The 22,165-nt window shown below is 40.7% G+C and overlaps 6 protein-coding genes across 7 annotated transcripts; 3 read left to right on the forward strand and 3 right to left on the reverse strand.

Moving 5' to 3' along the window:
• On the reverse strand, nucleotides 1-1,695 carry LOC117645166 (THO complex subunit 4). Its single transcript, XM_034385151.1, has 5 exons — nucleotides 1,289-1,695; nucleotides 814-966; nucleotides 590-737; nucleotides 348-515; nucleotides 1-261 (listed from the first exon to the last, which is right to left on the reverse strand). Exons 1-5 carry the CDS (start codon nucleotides 1,526-1,528, stop codon nucleotides 146-148), a joined length of 825 nt encoding a protein of 274 aa, XP_034241042.1. The 5' UTR covers nucleotides 1,529-1,695; the 3' UTR covers nucleotides 1-145.
• A 277-nt stretch (nucleotides 1,696-1,972) lies between these two features.
• On the forward strand, nucleotides 1,973-5,024 carry LOC117645289 (transmembrane protein 11-A, mitochondrial). Its single transcript, XM_034385356.1, has 3 exons — nucleotides 1,973-2,362; nucleotides 3,048-3,274; nucleotides 3,360-5,024. Exons 1-3 carry the CDS (start codon nucleotides 2,331-2,333, stop codon nucleotides 3,641-3,643), a joined length of 543 nt encoding a protein of 180 aa, XP_034241247.1. The 5' UTR covers nucleotides 1,973-2,330; the 3' UTR covers nucleotides 3,644-5,024.
• A 67-nt stretch (nucleotides 5,025-5,091) lies between these two features.
• On the reverse strand, nucleotides 5,092-6,598 carry LOC117645286. Its single transcript, XM_034385354.1, has 4 exons — nucleotides 5,992-6,598; nucleotides 5,685-5,830; nucleotides 5,458-5,605; nucleotides 5,092-5,375 (listed from the first exon to the last, which is right to left on the reverse strand). The coding sequence occupies exons 1-4, from the start codon at nucleotides 6,279-6,281 to the stop codon at nucleotides 5,156-5,158; spliced, it is 804 nt and encodes a 267-aa protein (XP_034241245.1). The 5' UTR covers nucleotides 6,282-6,598; the 3' UTR covers nucleotides 5,092-5,155.
• Nucleotides 6,599-6,731: 133 nt separating this feature from the next.
• LOC117645287 (vitamin K epoxide reductase complex subunit 1-like protein 1) lies at nucleotides 6,732-9,304 on the reverse strand. Its single transcript, XM_034385355.1, has 3 exons — nucleotides 8,899-9,304; nucleotides 8,468-8,577; nucleotides 6,732-8,383 (listed from the first exon to the last, which is right to left on the reverse strand). Exons 1-3 carry the CDS (start codon nucleotides 9,066-9,068, stop codon nucleotides 8,121-8,123), a joined length of 543 nt encoding a protein of 180 aa, XP_034241246.1. The 5' UTR covers nucleotides 9,069-9,304; the 3' UTR covers nucleotides 6,732-8,120.
• A 295-nt stretch (nucleotides 9,305-9,599) lies between these two features.
• LOC117645285 (palmitoyltransferase ZDHHC5) lies at nucleotides 9,600-17,051 on the forward strand. 2 transcript variants are annotated; one of them, XM_034385352.1, is made up of 8 exons: nucleotides 9,600-9,990; nucleotides 10,549-10,667; nucleotides 10,752-10,909; nucleotides 10,997-11,364; nucleotides 11,458-11,605; nucleotides 11,830-11,865; nucleotides 12,493-12,848; nucleotides 14,690-17,051. In XM_034385352.1, exons 1-8 carry the CDS (start codon nucleotides 9,899-9,901, stop codon nucleotides 15,480-15,482), a joined length of 2,070 nt encoding a protein of 689 aa, XP_034241243.1. In that variant the 5' UTR covers nucleotides 9,600-9,898; the 3' UTR covers nucleotides 15,483-17,051. The 2 variants fall into 2 exon arrangements, with proteins under 2 accessions (XP_034241243.1, XP_034241244.1); XM_034385353.1 differs by lacking the exon at nucleotides 11,830-11,865 and having other exon boundaries at nucleotides 9,602-9,990.
• A 101-nt stretch (nucleotides 17,052-17,152) lies between these two features.
• On the forward strand, nucleotides 17,153-22,138 carry LOC117645284 (armadillo repeat-containing protein 5). Its single transcript, XM_034385351.1, has 10 exons — nucleotides 17,153-17,958; nucleotides 18,137-18,360; nucleotides 18,436-18,598; nucleotides 18,685-18,871; nucleotides 18,964-19,145; nucleotides 19,235-19,434; nucleotides 19,519-19,842; nucleotides 19,942-20,184; nucleotides 20,264-20,512; nucleotides 20,614-22,138. Exons 1-10 carry the CDS (start codon nucleotides 17,704-17,706, stop codon nucleotides 21,422-21,424), a joined length of 2,838 nt encoding a protein of 945 aa, XP_034241242.1. The 5' UTR covers nucleotides 17,153-17,703; the 3' UTR covers nucleotides 21,425-22,138.
• Nucleotides 22,139-22,165: the final 27 nt, after the last annotated feature.

Below are 22,165 nucleotides of genomic sequence, written 5' to 3' on the forward strand. Positions count from 1 at the left end.
TAGTTTTCTGTCTACCAGATTAGACAATATTTAATCGGGTGAATACTCAATCTATGTGTACTTCTTTTACACACAGCTTACAACCAAGTTGTAGAGAAACAAAATAATTCTAATTCAAATACATTGACCTGAAGAAGTCAGCAATTTACTTTTGAACCTTGTTTACATAGGCATCCAACTCTGCGTCTAATTCTTCTGCAGTGGGAACAGTCTTTGATGCTCGTGCACCACCACCTCTTCCTCCTCTACCTCCACGGGCACCTAAACAAAGACAAAAGTGTGTTTAGGTAATGATACACAAGATGGAACATATTACCAACTGATAATGACATTGGCAACTGTCTTACCACCTCGACCCCTGCCAGCACCAGCACTCCTGAAGTTACTGCCGCCGCCACCAATTCTGTTCTGGGGTCTGTTTTGTGTGAAGTTGCTGTTGCCGCCAACTCTGGGGTTGCTCCTTGGGACGGCTGAGGTTATTTCATTGGTTGCCAAGGCAATCTCCATAGGCCGGCCTGTTAAAAATTCCAAATTTAGATACAGGACATAAAAGCTATACAAATTACAGGGCATCTAAAACAATTCTTACCATCCAAAGGTACGCCATTGTATTGTTTTAAGGCTTTTACTGCATCTGGTCTTCTCTCAAAAATTACATCAGCAGTTCCAAGAGACCTGCCTGATCTGTCATAGTGAACAGCCGCTGATTTCAGAGGTCCAAATTCGGTAAAAAGTTCCTAGAAATTGGTAGAACAACATTAAGCACGAAGTGCACAAGCAGATGGCCTACAATACAACATTTGAGATACCTACTTTAATATCTGAATCTGAAACGCCATATTCCAAGTTAGAAACCAAAAGTTTCGTGGGGCCTCCGCCACTGACGATACCACCCCGTCCTGATGACAGCTGACGTCCTGGGGCTCCAGCATACATATCATGTTGCCATCGACTGTTGACATCGCCCTGCAACCAAGAAACGGAATACATTATACGAACAGGCAAGCTAGACAAACAGGAAGAGACTGAAACACTTAACAAAAGCTAATCGGGAGCCAAAGCAGACTAACGCCCAGGGCTCCTCACGCAGTACATTGGCAACAAAGGGGTACAGAAATTAAAAAAGGGCCAAGAGGCGCGGTAAGCTCCACGCAGTCACGCGACGAATTCTAACCCAATTAACAGCAACAGCCAACAGGCTGCGTTGGTTATGGCAATGAGTCACACGCAGCCGCAATGGCTAGCAATGGCGTGGGTTATGGGCAGGGCAAACCAAAACAATACTCACTCGGGCGTATAGGGGACTACGTGCGGGGGGCGCACCAGGCGCAGTTCGCCGCTTCACGATTCCTCCCTGCGCTACTCGGCCGGTGTTGCGCTGAGGGCCGCCTCCACCTCCCCGCCGAGGAAAAGAAGAATTGCTTCTTTGGGTGCCCCCGGCTGCGCCGCGGCCTCTGCGGGCGCCGCCACGGGCCGGCTTGTTTCGCTTGATGATTTCATCAAGACTCATTTCGATTTTGTCGGCCATAGTGGTATTTAAGTTCGACCGCACTAGCACATCAACAGATTACAAAGCTCGGAACACTCTAACCACGCTCAATCAAGTAAAATCAGCCGGTAGGAAACAGAAATAACTCGCACTCGCAATAATGGCTGCTTTGCTTGCTGTGCAGCGCGGCGGCGCGTTCACAAGGCAGACTTGTTGTTCTTCGGCTCGTCGTGGCTTTGGGATACAGATTCAAAAGCCAGGGTTACTTGTCACCAGCAAAACGAACAAAACATTGATTAGCAAAAAGAGACGATAAGGAAAGAACATTAAAATGATTGGTTTGATTTTATCTTTGGTTGATAAGCACCAGAGCAAAATATAAAAATAGTCGGGGAAAAGGGGAGGGGGGTTACCCCCCACCTCCTAAAACACCCGCCTTTCCCCCCCCCCATAGCCTCTTAAGAGACTCCCTAACCGAAACCCCAACTCCTCAAACAGGCGTGTGACGTCACGATGCTGCGAATATACTTCACGACTGCGAATAGGATGTCTGGCCGTGTTGTTTCTCTTCTCGTTTTGGCGAGTTCGAAGGACCGTTGGACGGTTTCACTTGTTTGACAAAGGAGTTGGGCCGTTATGCCGTCGAACAGTCCTTCGAAATGGCCAAAACGAGAAGAGACACAACACGGACGGATCTCCTATTCGCAGTCGTGACGGATATTCGCAGCACGGTGTCGTCACACGCCTGTTTGGGGAGTGTGGGGTGGGTTGGTGTGTGGAGCGAGTCTCTTAAAAAGATAGGCCTCATGCCCCCCGCCTCCTTAACTGTGATATATCAAAGATGGTGGAAGCAAGAGAATCCAGTCTTTCAAGGTTTGTTATGGATTATTTGCGATGGTTTTGTCTGTTCGAAGTGGTAAAGCATTAATCTGAAGTTACGAAATCTTGTAACTTTTTCGCACCAAATCATGGTGCATGTCCAGTCCGTAAGACTTTTGAATCTGATGTGAAAACATAGCTGTTGGTGCAGCAAACCCCATGGGTTATGAGCTGTTCTAGTTAATTTTTTGAATTTTCCTAGATAGTCTAAACCAAATTGTGCTGATTTTAAGAAAAATTGGATTTATCTCTTTTTTAAATAAGTTATTTTCTATGTCTTTGCTTCAGGCTTACATGGTTGAATCGTGTGTTCAACCTCTTGTCATGGTGACTTTGAATACAGTGGTTGGTTACTTTTGTTAGACATTTACTGCCCTTGTGACACAGCTATTTCTCTCTGGTCAACATATTAAGTTTTCTTATCTCTGTATGTCTGATGTTATTTCATCTATCTGTACATTTTAAAGAGAGTTCTAACTATCCTTCAATCCTCAATTTTGAAAATCTGATTCTGTCCTCTTGCGTTTGTCCAAATTTCATGAACAGTGGCTTGAGGTTGTGCTCCTTAAGTATTATATCAGATCCATATCCATCTTTTCATTTGACCTGTAACTGTGGATATTGAACTCTTGATTGAATATGTAATGATCATTACTTATCTGCTGTGTTTTTCTTTCAGTTCTCGGCTTCCTCCTACTGGGGAAGTGGCCATCATACATGAAGTATATGATAGTGAGAATGCCCAGTGGAAGTTTGAAAATGAGTTGGAGCTTGCTCTGGACCGAGGATACAAAATCATTGTTATCGAGCCCTCCAGACTAGGAGATGAAACAGCCCGATGGATTGCTTTTGGAAACTGCCTGCATAAAACTGCCATCATTTCTGGCTTAAGTGCTGTTTGTACTGGTATGTACAATTTTGGCTTATAATCCTATTTACTGCCTCTTCTTTATGTTGGATACAGTAACTTGACTGTTAAATTTTTTTCTAGGTCTCATTTGGGAGCGGCCTTTAGTCTGCACACCTTTAGGCGTCGTGTCCCTTTTGTGTTCTGGCTTATACACAGTATCATGGCAATTCGATCCTTGCTGCAAGTATCAAGTAGAACGAAACCATCAGAACTTGCCAAAAATGCCTATCCTGCAATCTGTGTCTTCTACTTCACCTGTTGTACTTGTGCGCCGAGATGACAGCAGGCGCAAAATTCTGCACTCTAGTGTTTCTGTTGTGGCTGCTTTGTTTTGCATCTGGCGAATTTATTCTTCATATAAGTAATACACCCTATGTGTCCACCAGAGTAGTATTGTGCGATAATCTTAGGGAAACAAATGGAAGGAATTTTGTCCAAAACATATCAAGCATGGCTCTGTACCAACTCAATGTTTTGGATTTTAAAAGCATCCTTAGAAAAGTGAAAGAATAGAGTGCTACATTTAGTATACTATAGATATGTTTTACATCAGTAATGCCATTATATGGTCCCCAAATGCTTCATGGCATGGCCAAACAAAGGATTTGGAAGGGGGTAGTAATCGAGAAAATAGTGGATTGAAATTTAATGGAAATCCCATTTAGTTTTACCCCTGTGTACGTAAATTATTTCAACTGTCATGCTTCTGTTAACTGATGGAACTTGAAATTTAAAGACACCTCAGCATTGATTAGAGAAGATCAGTCTGGCACCATAACAGACAGAGAGAAATTCAATGTAAAACAAAGGAAGTTGAAGTTAGAACATCACATGTCTCCAAACAATAGAAAAAAAATAATTGTAAACCGAGCGCATGAGAAAATCTCAGGTCGTTGTAGTGTACTTCTATTTTATTTTTGAAAAGAGGAAAAAGGAAAAGGGGAAGCTGTGATGTAATGTAGTGGCATTTAGATTATTTTTGTGTTGTGAGCATTTATTGTAGGCTCCAGTCTCCTGTATGCCTAGTTTTCACCTTCCATTTGTTTTATTTCTTTCTCTCTTGCATTTTGGTGAAAATTGTTCCACAAAAAGTGCCTTTCTTTACCATAGTATTTTTGAAGGCAATTGTCAGATTTTTTTAAATTTATTGCTGTGTTACCAAATAGAAACTTCTAATTTTGTTAATGAATTCATGTTAGTAGACCTTGATTTTCACATCATTGGAGCCAGAAAAAATGTTGCTCTTTAAGCATTGGTCATAGCCATCCGTCGTAGGTAGCTGTTGCCCTAAAGGCGTTCTCTTAGCTAAGTTCGAATTATAGTTTGTGATCAGAGTGTTTTTCGCTGACACTCCCTCTTTTAGTAGTGTTTTGCACAATACTGGTTATTGCGCAAAGAAAGCATTGAAGCTCAAGCGTAGTTAAATTGTATTTTTTCCCCTACTTGTTTTGTCATGTTCATGTTGTTTGGCCACCACATTTGTTTATGGGTGGACTGATTGCATTCAGTTGGTGTAATTATAAGGGTAATGGCAACACAGTTGTGATTTAGGAAGCAAATGTGACAACTTATTTTCTTCATGACAAGACTGATCACAGTACCTTAGATACAAATTTGTAAATTGTGGCACAATGTTTGAATGTTGTTGTTGGTATGTTCTGAAAGTAGGCGTTAAAATAATTATTTTAAAGGTATTCAAATACATGTACATAAAAGCAGGAATAAACATAGGTAGCTACAATGTGTCAACTGTGTATTTCTCTCCCCATTGCCTAAAGATTGAGGGCTTTTGGATTTAAGAAAGAGGCATATTAAATTGTGGCAGGGTTTCTTTAATTGGAAGCTTCCCTAATGAGAAAAGCATCACGTTTCATGTTTCACATACTCCATTGGCGTTGGTATCTCTGTTCTCCGTTTGAAATGGCATTAGACACCCTCCTGGTGAGACTTGCTGTTTTTGCGTAGCCATTTCGCCTTCTTAAGGGGTCATCCTCAGACACAAGTGTGGGATATTTAATCCTGTGCCTTGCCACAGACTTGACCGTCAATGCCGTTATGTACAGGATGAGATAAAGGCTGAACCATAGAGGGACGTACCTGCAGGGCAAGAAGACGTTACTCGGTAAAACAAAAATAAAATCTAGAAACGGAAAACGGAGACAAGTGTTTGCTTTCGTACCAAAGTTTGCGCCCTATCAGGAAAGGGCGCGTTACCACGTTGCCGTTTTGACGCCCAGTTTCGCTGGCATCGGCGACGTCCTTTGACTCGCCATCGGCGGATCGCTTCTTCCTGTCCAGGGCTGAGTTTCCGGAGGACTCTGAGGTAGCTGCAAGAATGATGAGACAACGAGCCAAGTTAATAATGGTTCCAGAGCTCCGCGGCGGGAGGTGGGATGCGACTCGTACCTGGAACATGCACTTCTTGGCCACCCTGGCTGTCGTACACGATGACGCTCCCGTTCGCCTTGATTTGATTGTCGGACACCTGCTCCTCCACCGCATACACTATTTTTCTCAATGGCTTCTCTTCCTCGTCCTCCTCCTCCACGGACCTGGAAAAGCGCTCTTTTGAAAACGGGGGCCGAAAGAGGGTGCCCCCTCGAGGGGAAGTCCCAGGCCCGCCCCTTCCATTGGCTTGGCGTCCATTCCGCGCCGTTCTGCCCGTCCTGCGACGAAAACGAAAAAGACTCGGAATCCGTGGGCTGTTACTCACTGAGGGTCGGGCCGTCGTTCCTGGAGGTGCGCGACGGTCTGCAGGAAGCCCACGATGCCGTCCCAGGGGGCGGCCAAGGGGGCGGCCATGGGGGCGGCGGCCACGCAGGCAGGCGAGGGCACGAGGGAAGGCCCTCCCAGGAGCAGCAGCAGGGGCACCAGGCGGGCCAGCATCGTGGAGAACATGTCGAGCACTGCGGTCCTCGGGCGGGTACTGACCACTGCCTCTGCCTCGGGTGGCACTGAGGCGATCACCGATGAAGTAGCGGGCCCAGCAATTGGCGGCCACATGCAAACGCAATGCCCGGCGTAGCCCGGCGCACCGGGACCAGGTCACTGCCCTCGGCCAGCCTCGGCCTCAGGACCGCCCTGCCGCCCTACGTCCCCCACGTCAACGCGAGTCCCGCTGGCTGCCCCAGTTGCGAGGGTGCCTTTGCCTGGGGACCCTCACAGAGGGGGTCCCTACCTTTGCCGTGCCGACGGGGGCAGACAAGCCGTTGCAGCGATACCGATACTCCTGCTGGCCCGAGCCGCTCCCTAAATTGGCTTCTCTTTTCACAGGATGTTCACGCGTCACCCTTTCTAGCCTCTCAGAGGGCACCCCCTGTAGTTTGGCGATCAAACTGTCCCTTTTGGGTGATGATCGAAATGACTTCCGCGATGATGCCGGGTTGCAATTCGGGCAGCATCGGCGAGCTCTGAGACAAGGTGGCAAGTGGGGAAAAAGCAAACGCAATGATATTGGTTTCAACCTTTCTTAATTTTCAACCTTTTTAATGGAATTCATTGTGTAGCTCACAGTGTTTATGTGATATGACCTATTCAATTAAATTTTTCAAATAGTAAAACAGCAACACAATATTCATTGTAATAGGAAGCTGATAAAAAATATATCAACCTCACAATACATCGTTGACCAGTGGAATGTTACAATCACACAGCACACATTTATAAAATGTTGGAGGAAAAACTCCTTACGCCAGTTGAGCTTACAGTGAAAAGGTAGAGATGCAATTCAGATCGAACTTTAAATAGTAAGCTAAGCCTTCGCACTACATCTCATTTAGCCAATCTACTTTCTACTGGTAAGATGGTTATAGGGTACACATCATGAAAAGAAAAATTACAAAAACAGTAGAGGCAAAAGTTTGTCATGGTTCTGACTATGCTCAGAAGAGCCGTTAATTACAGTAAGTACTAGTTCACACACATTTAAAATTTAAACAAATAATAAAAAATCAAATCTTCAGCAAAGCAAAATCTTTGCCGAGAGGATCTATCAAGAATGATTGGACACAATGACCTCTGTTCTGTAGGTTCTCCTTAAGTCAACATAAATATATACCATACAAATGGTAAATTAAATACATTTGGAATGTCAAAGTACAAGATACAGAAAAAATTATTCTTAAATACTGAACTACCACATTCACAACCATCAGTCTAAAAAATCTCAATGGAAAAGTAGTACATTTAATTGCTGCTCATGATTAACCAAGGCAAATCAGAGAGCTCCCAAATGCTAGGATTTCTACTTAAGACCCACAAGTCTACAGTAAGACTCAGAACCATTCTCTCCACTCAACAAAAATATTAAAACAAAATAAAACAAATTGAACAGAAAATTAGCTTAATTAAAGGTCATTTGAAATTGATTTAAAAATCATAAATCCAACACTTGGTTAGTAACCATGGTCCCTAACTTGCCAATCCTTCAAGTTACATTTCTTAAAACAATTTGGACCTTGCGGCATAGCATAAATTAAAAAGACATGCATCGAAAACACCTATAAGGCAGCAAGCTTTGGAAGAGACTTCATACCCGTAATAATAGTTTGAAAGAAATGGACAAACCCATTATCAACTACGGTTTTCATTGAGACAGGAAACAAAACCTTTCCATCTTGAGGTCAATACTACTGATGAGACAAAAATTTTCTGAAGTCATTCATTGTCAACTGTACGGCACTGATCAACAGCACTGTCTTGCTCATACTAATGGCAGGTGACTTTTGAGCAATAAAATTAGAAGGCATTTTTTTTTTCAGAAGAGGCAAATAAATATATCTGCATTCTGGCACTGCCAGAACAAGTTTCAGGTAATTTGAGAATGCTAGAGTCAGACCTAATTTACTTATTTTTCTTGGCAGCCTTCTTTTGTTTAGTGTTCTCTGACTTTTGACCCCTCTTGTTCGATGACTTCTTAGCCAGTTTCTTCAGTTTCCAGATTGTGGTGATAAAGATGAGGAAGTTAATGGCATAAGTGGCGACACAGACTAGGCACAGTGACTTGATGACATACATAAGAAGGTAACCAAGGTACATAGACAAACAGTTGGAAATGAAGGACAAGCTGAGCTGAATGTTCGAGACGACAGAGTTGTTGATCAAACCTGAAAAGTAAATTAAAAAAAAAAAATCAGTTACCAGTTCAATAAAAAATACACTAGAATTCCAGCTTACAGCTGTTTACTTACTCAGAATAGCAAGGAAAGCGTAGAAGAAGATTCCGTAGACGCTGTTGGGCTGGTTAAGGAAGTGGCTCTCTCCAAAGTACTTGGCGACTACTCCGAACCCTTTGGCATGCCTGCAAATAGAATAATATGCAGCCATAAGTAAAATAGAATTTCCATAAGTCTTAACATTTGAAAAGGATCACCAAAGAGGTTGACATTGACAACCCCGGATCAATAGGCACTGGTGAAAATCACTTGGGACCTTCCACATACAAACGAAAGGGATATTTCCTGTCTGGAAATAGTTACCAAAAAGGGAAGGACAGTGCATAGCAAGTCTGACAGGACCAAACGGAACCGGGGAGGCCACCGGCCGGCACCCATTCCACGGGGTGACAGGAGTACCCGTCACTTAACCTAGTCACCTATGAAGAAGACTTGAAAGTACTCACTTCGAGGCAAAAACTTTGGTGCAGCTGATGTGTTCATTAACGTCGCACAACGCCTCGTATTTATCATTGCGCTCGACGTTGCTTTCGACGAAGAATGCGTAATATGACACACCGACGCCCGCGGCACATAGCAGCACAAGGCAAGCGTTCACCCCGGTTAATCCAGCCATTTTCGTTATTTTGACTGAACCAGATGTCCTCAGGGCACAAAAGCCAGCAATGACCTTTCAGCTCAGCGACCAAAGAGCCCTCAAACCCGTCTGACACGCTGGCAACCCGTCACAGGTTCGTGGCACTACAATCTACCGCTTGCTCGACGCCTCCGCCTCCGTCCACCGCAACCGCAAATCTTTGTTTTTCCGTTAAATTTTTTTTTGGCAGGGTCGGTCGGATTAGCTGTGACGCCTTGGAAAATGGAGGGGATTGTTGCGGCTTCCGTGGTTCCGTTTCCGCCTGTCTGCTAATCCGGACCCAAGATTCAGATTGCGATTCGGCACCTTCGTGAACGGACCCCCACAAAGGTCAGAATGGTCAGACTGACACCGCTATTAAAAATCAAAGAAGAGAAAGGTTCTAGCCAGTTTTTAGACAAATTAATTTTTACGCAATTTTGCGTTGAAATTACGCCTTTGCATGTCTCAGAGGTGGAGTAAATCGAAGACTTCGAGAGGTCGTATGGTCGCGCGAGACCTCTAAGCTGCGCGAGTACGAGTTCGAGTGTGATGTGTGTGCATTTCTCGTGCAAATCGCAGGGATTAGCTCTCGCTGAATCAAATGACCCAAGTGATTTTCACGTTCAAGGCGGGGTTACTCAGTGTCACATGATAAATGTACTTATTACGAGAGATTTGGCCATGTATTTATTACGGTGCCTACATGTTCTGAACGTTGCATATCCTCTTTGAGCGAGTGTCTGTCTTGTACCCTACGGAGCGGCCATGTTGATTTGTAGCTAGCAGAACACTTGATGATAATTTCACACCACTAGAAATATTGCAGAATGCCCAAATGCAATCTCAAGACCAGATACATACCTGCCACATTCGCCTGGACCCTCCTCCTCGTCGTTACAGCTCTATTCTTTTATTTTCCGTAAGTATCTTGGACGTATTTCCGTCACCTCCCCCTGTCGTCAGATGTCAGACACGTATTTTCCTCGACTTTTAAGTATTGATTCAATTTGACTTGACACCGCATCGTGCCTGGCTTTGATCACTAGTTTCATCTGTAGAATAACGTTTCTACATCTTGCTGACGTGAATACTTGCCAAGCTGACTATGTCACTTGGTGAAAGCACACTACTATTTCTGTCAAGTGCAGATGGTTAGTCTCTCTGTATTTTACTTACTTTCGCCTATTCTTCAGTGATTTTCGTGCTATCGTCTGTGTACTTGAATGGTAACTTTCAATGTTCTGAATCTATTGTCTCGTTGTTCAGTTCCTCAGAAAGACTAACCTCTGTGAGTCTCACGCCCTCTTATCTGGGCATCTCTTTTCAAGTCTCCTGCATTGTTGTGTTGTTTACCCTAGCGCAACGACGTTTTCTGCTATTGGTAGTCTCCTCATGTGTTTCTTTTCCGTCAATGTTTTCTTCCCACCGCGAGGAAATTTGATCATTCTCATCTCTGTTTATCTTGGATCTGTTGCAGATGCCAGTATTATTTCCGCGAGATACCATGGATACCGCCTCTTCAAATTGCCATGACATTTTTTGTGTTAGCAAATTTCACACTTGCCACATTTATGGACCCAGGGGCTATTCCAAAAGGTATTGCATTCAAGTTTAAATCAAAATATTTTTGTTTCTTATTTTATTTGTTGTGGATTTTTATGAGCAATGATTTTTATCCAGCCCCACCTGACGAAGACAAAGACGATGACCTGCGCTCGCCACTGTACAAAAATATAGAGATAAATGGAATCACTGTGCGAATGAAATGGTGTGTTACATGCAAATTTTATCGTCCTCCTAGATGTTCTCATTGCAGCGTGTGCAACCATTGTATCCACGTAAGTTCTATTTGGCAAGAAATTTAAGTTTAACTATAACTTGAAAATTGTAACTGAGTTTCTTTTTCTCTTTTTTGTTTTATTCAGACATTTGATCACCACTGCCCTTGGGTGAACAATTGCATTGGCCGCCGAAATTACCGCTACTTTTTTTTCTTTTTGGTTACTCTAAGTGCTCACATGGCAAGCATTTTTTCCCTCAGTTTAGGATTTGTCTTATTCAACAAGAATAAGCTTCATGAAATTTCAGTCATTGTTTCTATGATTATCATGGGAGTCATTGTGCTGCTCTTCATTCCCATCTATGGGCTTACTGGCTTTCACATGGTGCTTGTTGCTCGGGGCCGCACGACCAATGAACAAGTGACTGGGAAATTCAAAGGTGGCTACAACCCGTTCTCTCGAGGGTGTCTTGGTAATTGTTTCTACTCATTGTGTGGACCACAGTACCCTAGGTAATGCCCAATAGTTTTAATTGTGTGTTTTAATCATGCTAAGTGGCACGGAACTTATTAAATGATCTTTTGCTGTTTTCTTTGCCTATACAGTCTCATGCATCCCAGCAAGTACACTGGCAAGCGGAAAAAGCACCTACAACCAACTGTTACCACAGTGGAAAATGGTGAAAATCAAGTCAAAACATACATGGACAACAGCAATGGTGTCAGGAATCCCAGCTCCAATGCCTACAATAAGGTATTTCTTCAAAATGTTTCCCTTTGCTATCATTCTCAATCTCTTATTTGTTTGAAGGTTTCATGTTTTTCTCCATATTATACATAAGCAGTAATAATAATAATAATGGGGCTCACCACTGGTTCTAGTTATTAAAATTAATAATTTTATAATTATAGATAAGGGAATTCTCATGCCAAAAACTCCTATTTTTATTTTTTAAAATCTTGTTTACTTTACACTAGCAAACCAAGGTGCTGGGACATTCAACAATTGATTCTGTAAGATGCCCATTTGACATGCTGTTTAGATTTGTCATGGCTTAAAATTTAGGATAAACATTTTGGGTTAATATGTTTTATGTAAATGTTTGAAGTGCTAAACTATTTGAGAATCGGTTGGGTTTATTATATACTTACCTGCTTTGCCTATCAAAGTTGTTAATGTGCATGCAGTTAGTAGTTCCAAGTATCCTCAGAGCTTGTTTAATAGTCATGTGCTGCTTGGACATAATTTTGGACCAGAATCCTATTTAATTTGAAACAATCCTGTTCCTTTGTAACACTATGGCAATGCTCTTCCATTCAAGTTTAAATTTATGGTTCAGAGAGAGAAATGAAAAGGTGTATGCTGTTGGTAACTTGCCATGTAGTCTAGATAGCTTTTGGCCAGATCAAAAGGGGGTCAAGTATGCTGGTAGCCCTCCTCCCCCCCTTTTTTTTGGGTGAAATGCTGTTGAGACCCCAGTTAGCTTTGTTTGATTCTATCAAACAAATGATTTGCAGTATCTTATCATCCTTTATGACTCTGCTAGCTTGTACTTCTAAATTAAAGTTCATATATGTCTGTGCTGCTTTTGAAGTTGGAATTAAGTGTCATTTCTAACGCCCTTCTCTTACTGTCTTCAGTTGTCCCCGGGTCGTGATGGCTCCGACACCGACATGGAGCCCACAGCGTCACAGTCACAGGACTGTGAGCCCACCCCACCACTTCAACGACATGGCTCAAAAAACAATTTCTATCTTCCATCTGTGGATGCATCTGGTCAAAGTGGAGATTCTCCAAGACATCCCCTGCAGTTGAGAGGCGGTTATGGAATACGTAACAGTCCTCATCCTACACCCCATCCTTTGACACAACAGCATCAGCGACCCTCATCAAGGAGTCATACCCCTGATCCACTTTCACCTAGTCCTACCATGCAGCAGAGGGTCAAGGCGATTGGAGTTGCCACACCCCTTGTCATGTCCAGCCCTGTTCGCAGGTGAGCAGCTTATTTCTAGTATAGGAGTTAAAAATGAAAAATTTAAGCCCTTATGTATCTGATGGTGCTGAAACCAACTGAATAATCCGTTGCTATGGTTGTTTATAAGTATGTGGCATGCTCTTGCTCTTTCCTGGCAATTAGGTGGGATTGTATGTGACTTGCTGAAATTTTTCCTTTGAGGGGCATAACTATTAAAGTATTCAATTTATCTTATCTAAATTAAAAGGTCCCAGAAATAATGTTTCCTCTGAAGTTCTCTAATTTGTCTTTTCTTATACCGATTGAGGATATCCCCTTAGCGAGCTCATTATACACTGGCAAAGTTTATTTCTCTTCATCAGTTTGCAATTGCCTGTGTGTTCTAAGTTATGTTGCGGTGAAAACACTTGGTTATTTTGCCGTATTGCATATTATTTCTTTCTGCTGAGAGTGTAAATCATTTCGGCATGTTTCACAGGTGACAGTAACTTGGAACAGTTCGAATCAAGGTAAAAAAATTAGCCAGCCAGTTTGGCAGGCTGTGTCAAAGAGGCCATGTTGCTTGATTTGCTCGCATTGTGTCCATGTAGATTATTTCATAATCTGGGTGTTCAGGATGAGGTTAGCTAAAGTTCCAGGAATGTGATTACGGATTGCCCACAGAAATTGGTTTTCTAAAAAGTTAATATAAGCAATTTTTTTGTACAGTATCAATTTTCTTTGCTTGGGGTAGGATGTTTTTGATAAAATCTGTGGAGAAAGGAAATGTCAGGTTCTAATAAAGAGTTGAATTTTTCTCATACGTAGATTTTGAAGTTCTTCCAGCATTTATTGTAATTTGTAAGATACTGGATTATCATTCCTTGTTCTTTGTCTCTCTTTCAATTTTTCAATACTTCAGTAGTATTTATGTGAGTGTGAATTACCTACTGTTGTCTGTACATTGTACAACTAAGGTGTCTCCCTATTGCTACTAATTTGGTTCAAAATTGTTATTGCTGCCAACTTAATTTTTTGATTGAGCTTGGTTATTTTCTTGTTCTTTTTTTTATTATCTGTATTTGTAATTTATTATGTAGCTGCAGTATTCGCTATTCTAGAAGTAGTGTATATTGTTGTTATAAAGCTGCAGTACGCTGACTTTTGCTAAAGAGCAAAACACCCCCTTTTTCTCTGCAAAAATCTTTGGTTTATTACTTTTAGGATTTGACTCTTGTGCAGTAAGCAAGGTAAAGAGTGTGAGATCCTATTCATATTTTTAAAAATTATTATTGTATCAGCATTGGACGTTGGGACTGCCTTCAGCTCAGTTTACCTTAACTACTTTTCACATTTTCATAAAAATACCCCCCCCCCCCCAAAAAAAAAAAAAAACGTACTGCTCCTTTGTTTTTTTTTTTTTTAATATTTTTTGATGTCACTGTTTTGCTAAACGTAATTAGAGGCAAGAGGCTTTTATAATCAGTAGGTCAATGATGACTCCTAGTCACAACTCTCTTTCAGTTTTTAAGAATGATTCAGTATGTTAATTTTTAGAAATGTATGCCTGGCACAGTAATATATGTTAAAATGTGTTTAGAATGACACAGGCCTTCTTTGCTGACGCATGGTTATCACTACTGATCTCATTTATAGTTAACAGAATGCTTCTCAATTCAGCTTTTTCAGTGGACATTTACTTAATGGAATTTTGGGTCAAAATATTTGCTTTCAGTCTCTTTGTTCTAATAATCTGTATGATATTTGGTACCGGCTATGCGAAGCAAAGATTCCATGTCTTAAGTCTGTTTATATTAATTATTGTATGGCTTCTTGTTGTGCTCCCAGTCCTCATTAATGTATCTGCTTGTTTCCTGCAGGTCTAACCCAGGCACACCAACCCAGGCTCGTCGTCCAGACTTCATTGGTGTTGGAGGGGCTCCACCCATGTATTATGAAATGCAGTCGCAGCCCATGGTGCATCAGGGTGGACCACCACAGGGATATGCTCAAGCCAACTATTCTCAGCAAGGGTATGCTCAAGTTGGGTACAACCCAGGGGGCTATGGGAGTCCACAACGCCGTTTCCTGTCTGAGGGAGAGCTGGTGCGACAAGGAGAACTAGCAGCATATTCTCGCGCCAACAACACCTCCGACAACATCCGGGAGCTGGCCGGCTCTCCTCAGCGAGGTGTGTACATGTGGAAGGATACACCATCAAATAACTATGCTCAACATCAGCCACAGCAGCACCTCCAACAACAACAGCAACAGCAGCAGCAGCAACAACAACCACAGCAGCAGCAAGCTCGCATGCCTGGACCCTCAGGACCTGGTCCATATGACTACTATCGATCAACACCAACGAGTCCAACTCAGCAGCAACCTCAATACAGACCAGCACATTACCCGCCTGTAAGAGGCGGTGTGCCCGTGCTTCCTCCTGCACAATCACCTCAGCTCAAGCGCAAAAATATGGCAACTCCGACCACTCCTACCTCATGTGATGCTCGCCGTAGGCCCATGTCATTTGTTCGGGCTTTAGAAATGTCAGACTCTATGGAAAACAATTCAAATACTGCTGGGACTCCCCGCACTGAACACAGGCGGGGAACCACACCCACTCCTGACAGAGCCAGTGTTTATGATATGAACTACGAGATCTCAGTGTAACACGTTATGACAAGTCAGCCTTACATGTGCAATGTGTCCAGTGGTAAGCTATGTTGTGGCGCAATCTCCATATTTTTATTCTGAAATTATTTTACATACCATATAGACTAAATATTATTTATTTTATCTTTGTTTAGTTTTTTATGTGATTCATGGACATACCGGATAGCAGCAGAATACTGTATCATACTGTACAAAAATGTGTCCCACACCTTGAATGAATATATCTTGCCTTCCCACTCTGTACATAATTAAAATTAATTTTTAAAGTTGATGTGCAACTAATGTTGTGTGATTATTAATGAAAAACAATCTGTACATTTCTTTAAATTTTTGCAACTAATGTTGTGTGATTGAGATTTGTAATCAAATGATATCTGTACACTTAGTTCCATAAAATAAGTGTTTGTAGCGAGCCAAGAAACAGTAATCAAATGTCTGATTTTTAAAATAAGAAATGAAATTATGTATGTTGATAGTGACTTGATATGAAATGGTCTTATATTGTGTTCCTGACTGTTTTTCCCAAACGGTTCCTCCTAGATAATCATGTTTATCCTCCGGGTAATGTTGGTTGATGTCATCTGAAATGAGTGAAAATTTTACGCAATTTGCAGGTTTTTAATGAGACAAAATGAGTTTTAAAGAAAACAATTTGACCCTTGATTGGGGAGACAGTACCTGGATTTCTCTAGATTAGTAATGTCTGTGTTTTTTTCCTTTTTGACTCCCATTGTTTTGATGAGTTTGTGTGTATGTATGAATGTATGTGTGTATGTGGGTTTGAGTGTGTGTGATATGCATTCTCTTACTAAACTGCAAGTTAACATTGACATCCAGTGCCAATGTTACGTGACCTCATACCAACATTTCAAAATTTCAATACAGATAACTGTTGTCATTGGTAGTTTTAATTGTTTCATCTCTTGGCAACTGTCTGTCTGGGCTCAATTTGCCTGTTTGGTTGTCAGTTGGCATTCTGCAAAGTTTTACTATTATATGAATGCCCTTTTGACAACCAAAAGAAATAATGGAGATGTTAGTTTGAGGCTGACTGGCATTTCTTTTGTATCTCATGACAAATGATATAGCTCCCAGCCTCATTTGTAAAGCAGGTTTTTTCACTTGCCAATATTTTAACACAATTAAGAATTAACAATCGTCTCACAAAACTTGCTTTGTGGGTAAATGGTTTTGTAGTGTGACGCTGATCTGAGTGATAGTTTTGTTATTATTTAACAGCCTTTGTGCGATGAAGATGACGTCAATTTTGTGAGATGTGCTGTTTTATTCCCTGCTCTTCAGTGATGGGTTCTATCAGGGAAGAAACTAATGGAAGTATTGTTTCTTTTCTTTCTTGTTATGGGAAAAACTTTCTAGGAATGCTTGTGTTAGTGTGTTTTGCCTGGTGCCAGATATTCTCTCTAGTCAGGGAAGAGGGAGCAAATATGGGCTGAATTATTAACATTTTTTTAAAATTTAAATTTTTATTTTACCTATTGAACTATTGTCTCTTTTCTCTTCATCCATTAATGTACAATCTTTCCAAATAAATGTTTTGTAAGGAAATAGTTGTACTCTTGCCAATTTCACTCTCCTTCTTGACCTGCTTCCTCCCAGTCAGTAAAAGTGCGGAGGGTACAATTATGGACGAGTGATGACAAGTGTCTCTCTCTGTCCGAACAGAACTAGCGCTAGTTTGTCCCTTCTGTTCCCACGTTTAACTTTCGCGCGGCTTGCCTGTGCAGTTTAACCAACAGCCCAAAGCAACTTTCGAAGATTAAACTTGACTTTTCTTACAATTCAAACGTTGTTGTGATAAGAAAAGTCCTACGAATGACAACACATCAAACTTTGTCGTATAATTTACTACATTTTTCGATGAATTTAGTCCCTTTTCTTGGTCACCAAACGGTGTCATATTGGTCATGTGCCATTCTTCATCAAGAAGAAAAGAAGAAGTTCACCGTAATTTCAGGACGATTTCTGTCAAAATTTAAGCATTTTGCGTTTGGTTTGTGTTCGCTCATAGAAACTCAAAAGTGAAGTTCTGTGTTCTTAACGTGCTGTGACTTGCAAATATGGCACGATTCACTTCATTTACGATCCCTCAAGGTCAATATTTACGGTCAAAGTTCGAGTTTTGAGGTTATGGTCTTCCGAATATTTTGTCAGGGTGTCGAAGATATTTTGAACGAATCTTTTGAATTCGAGAGCAGAAATGTCATCTCAAGAAACATTAAATTTGCCTCACATTTTGAAGCAATTGGAGTCCACTTCTTCTTCAGTGGCATTTAGGGGACTTCAAGAAATAAGGTTTAAAGTACTGAAGGCACCCAATGGTGCCCAGCTGTTCAAGCAGTACAATGGCCTCAAATACCTTTTTCGGTTTGTGAGAAAGCCCAATGAAAAAATCCTTGATTTGACTCTGAGTATATTAGGCAATCTATGTTTAGAAGATGATATCAAAACTAAGGCAAGTAAATAAAACTATTGTCATTGTTAAGAAATATTTATATAATTTGTTGGACTTCTTTTATTTCTTTTGCGTACTTGTCAAGACATGGTAATAGACGGTTTACTGATCTTGCACTTATTTTATTGGTCTTTTTTTGGCATTTCAATATTTTGAAACCTTCCTTGTGTGCTTTCAGGTGGCCGAGGAAAATGGATTTATAGCCCACATTTTAAATTTGATCACACACATGCAAAAGGATAGCATTATTGGACGAGCTTGTCGTTTACTTGGGAATCTAGCAACTAACCAAATTATAGCTGTCACATTACATCAAAAAGGTGCTGTGCCAAAGTTAATTGAGTCCATTAAAAGCAAGGATACCTCACCTGGAACCAAGCACATGGCTGTCAGAGCTTTAAGGTTTGTCATTTACTGTCTTCAATCTTTCTGTCTTCCAAATTCTTGCTCTTTATCCATAATTTTTGAAATTGACAGATTATTGTGGGAAGCAGACTCTAATAGGAACAAAATGCTTCAAGATCAAGTGGTACATACAGTAGCAAGTCTTTTAAGTACACCAGTTGATGAACTTCTTCAGGCTGTCTTGAAAGCTTTAGGGAAGTTCACTTACAAGTGTTCAGAAAGATGTGCTTTGCAGGTAAATTAAATCAAGATAAATCTATGTATTTTTTTAAAAAAAAAGATCAATGTTTTTTAAAACACATCTGAGTATTTTGTGTATAGGTGCAGGGAGATGGCAAAGGTTTTGAGGAACTCATTGCAAGCTTGAAACAATGCTCTAAAAGTGAGCTACCTATTAGTGTTATCTTAAATTTATGCTTTGTGTCAGAAGTAAGGCCATTACTTGGAACTGCAGGAGTTGTTGAGGCAGTCCTTAGTCTTGCAAGTGACACCAGTGGCCATAAGTTTTGTAAGTGTTCATAAAAATTGCATTTTTAATCATTCTGACATGTGTAATTTTATCTCATCTAATTAAATTGGTCTGTGATTTGGGTTTTGCAGCCTCAGACATTGTATCCATTCTGTCTCTCTTGTGTCGAGAGTCTGTAAACCGCAGTAAAATACGTAGAAATGGCGGTTTGGATGTTCTTTTAGATACCTTAAAATGTGGATCCCATCCAAATGTGGAGGCCAGGGCACTGAATGCAATGCTTCATTTTATTTATGATGAAGTGGGGCTTGAGGTTTGTCCAATATGTATACAATCATTTGTATGTTCAATATTAAAATTAATATGAGGGAGTAACATATTTACTGTTCTATAATTTGACAGATTTTAATCAAGGAGGGTTTAGTCCCAGTTCTTGTTAACAAGTTAGTCAAAGTGGTAGATAATCATGGATCCACTCATGTTAATCAGAACCGGAAAGGGGGGATCTCTACTCCTTTGACCCCTCACAAGCGCATGCGCTTTTCTGGTTCAACAGAGGAAACTCCTTTGTATTCATATGACAATGATCCTCTTGGACTCAAGTAAGCTATGATCATCGCCTTTGTTTGTATATCTCAGTTTAAATCATTTTGTATAATGTTCTGATACAATATTGGATCTTGCAGAACTCGAGAGTTGGCTTCAACATCCTGTCGGACTGATACAAATACTCTCAGTGGCCATTGGAGCCCTGGAAGTTCTAGAAGTGTTGAATTTTCACCTGATACCACAAGAATGTATAGCCCTCCTCCACTGAATATTAGTTGTAGTCCTACTTCATCAGCGCTTTCTCCTGCATCACAATCCTCTCCTCCATCTCCGTTGTCAGATGCCTACTCGCCCGTTTGTGGATATAGCAGTAGTGAGGATGAAAAGCCAGACGACACAGATGCTGAAGTAACGGTTGAATGTGAAGTAGACTCTGATTGTGAAGTAACCAGCCCTCATCTGTGAGTAAATGTGGATGATATCATAATTATAATAGTTTTGAGATAGGGAAATTCTTACAATATAACCTTATTAATACTGTAATAATAATAATATTTCAGGAAGGACAAGGATGATGTTGATGATATACAGGATGCATTGAGTGCTAGCCTACCGTCAAATGTTACATCTAGACATGGCTTGGTGGAAAGCTGGTGCCTACTCCTCCTATCCAGGGTATCACATATGGACTCCCTTGTTGAAGATATGGTGTCAAGTAACACTTTGGACGCACTATTGCAGTATTATACATTGTTAGATCCTCCACATCCTCGAGCAGCAAGGATTCTCCAACGAATTGCAAGGTACCTTTGTTATAAGCTGCGTATAAATGAACAATTCTTTTTACATTGTATATTTTACACTTTTTTTGTTTTTGTTTAGAAATCATCAATATCTTGTACCCCTCTTGCGCGCTGGGCTTGTTCTGAAAGTAAATGCAAGATTGACAGGGAGAATCCATGATGGCTGTTCCCGTTGTCTTGAGTTTGATGGATTGGGTAAATCGTTGCTATCCCAAATCTCTGTCATAGCAGAATCTGGATTTGGTGAAGGGGAAATAGCACATAGTCTCATGCGAGCCACAAGACCTGTTCAAACCTTTCTCATCATCAGTATTCCATACATTATCAGGTATGTATTTAACTACTTCTGACTTAAGATTTTCAAGTTTGCTAGCCTTATAGGATCTTAGACAAATTGATTAACCCCCTCTTTTTCTATTATTACTTCAGGAAAAGAAAACTGATGCACCTTATGATGAATTGCAAAGTCAATGAAAAAAGCGCCCTTGATTTACTTTTTCAGTTAATGACAGATGAATGTGGAGATGGACTCTCATCTGAGGCTGTCAATAGTATAAGTCGACTTGCTCGGCAGATTGGTGCCTTATCAATAAAGACGCTTAACCTTTCAAACTCCCAATTATGTAAACGGGGTGCAAATAACTGCTCTAAAAATATACTAAAATTTTCCAGTGATGAGTTAAGTGCTGATGTTGTTGTTTTGGAGTTAGATAATGGAACTTTTGTTTCAGTTAGAAAAGGAGAAATGTGTGAAGAATCTCCTATGTTTGCAGCTATGTTAACAGGGAGTTTTTACGAGTCAGGACGAGAGAGAGTAGCTATTAAAGATGTGTGCAAAGAGAACCTTTGTTCTGTGTTATCTCTTATGCGGGCCCCAGCTTGGTGCAGGTGCTGTTTGATAGATCATGACACTAGTTTTGCATTTGAAGTTCTTAAACTTGCAGATCGTTTCATACTACCTAAGGTAGTGAATAAAGTAGCTGATTGGTTATTAACTCAATTAGCCCCAGATGTCATACCATTGTTTTACTCACAGGCTCAAAATTTGAGACATGTTCTGTCAATGAGTGAGAAGCTTTCCAAAGAATCTTTACAATTCGCCTTGTCTGAAGATATAGACCCAAAGAAACGTTACAAAATATTTTCTACAATTTTAAATTCAGAGCTGAAAGAACAGTTCATTGAAGACCTATCAGTTCTTCTCAAATTTCACTTGGATCAGCCACACCAACTTCATTAAAACACATCTCCATGTTGTAATTTTTTATGAGCTCTTTACTGTTGTGTTCTGATTTTTTCTTTTTTTTACAATCTTCTTATTGAAAGTATGATTTACTTTTCTGCCTGTGATTTCTTTTTTAAGTGTTATCCTCTGGTGATGATAGTTTCGATTTTCTCTCACACTTTGTTTCTGTGCCTAGCTGTCCTGTCATATTGAAATATGCATTTAGCCCAATGTGCACATTTTATCTTGCAGCTGGGATTTGTGGAACCAATCAGGTGAATTTTTGTTTTGGGTCTCAATCCTTGTAAGTTCTGTCTAGTCATGTCACTTAATAGTAATTGTCTGTTTCTTTGATACATCTCATGTTTGCCCCATCAACCAGTGAATTACAGGGTTTTTGTAGAAGTAAATGATAATGTGATATGCAGGAAATTTCTAGCTTGCAACTTGCTTTTCCAGTTCCCTAATTTCTCATCTTTGAACTAAATTGAAAGATTGCTGTTTTCAGCAGTAGAGGTGAAGCACCTGTGACATTCGCTGTGATGTTAGCTATTGGATTTAATTAGAAGTTTGTTTTTCTAACAAGTGGTTTGTCTCCAATGTTGAAGAGCAAATTGTGATATGTGTGTGATCTTTTGCAGTGGCATTATTTTTTTTTTTTAGAACTTGGTAACATTTGTACTTTTATAATTGAATAAAATGTTGCTGTCTACACAATGAATTTCTGTATAACATGCATTACTTACTTCAAAGCAA

This window comes from Thrips palmi, unplaced genomic scaffold (assembly GCF_012932325.1).
Source record: "Thrips palmi isolate BJ-2018 unplaced genomic scaffold, TpBJ-2018v1 HiC_scaffold_18, whole genome shotgun sequence".
NCBI lineage: Eukaryota > Metazoa > Arthropoda > Insecta > Thysanoptera > Thripidae > Thrips > Thrips palmi.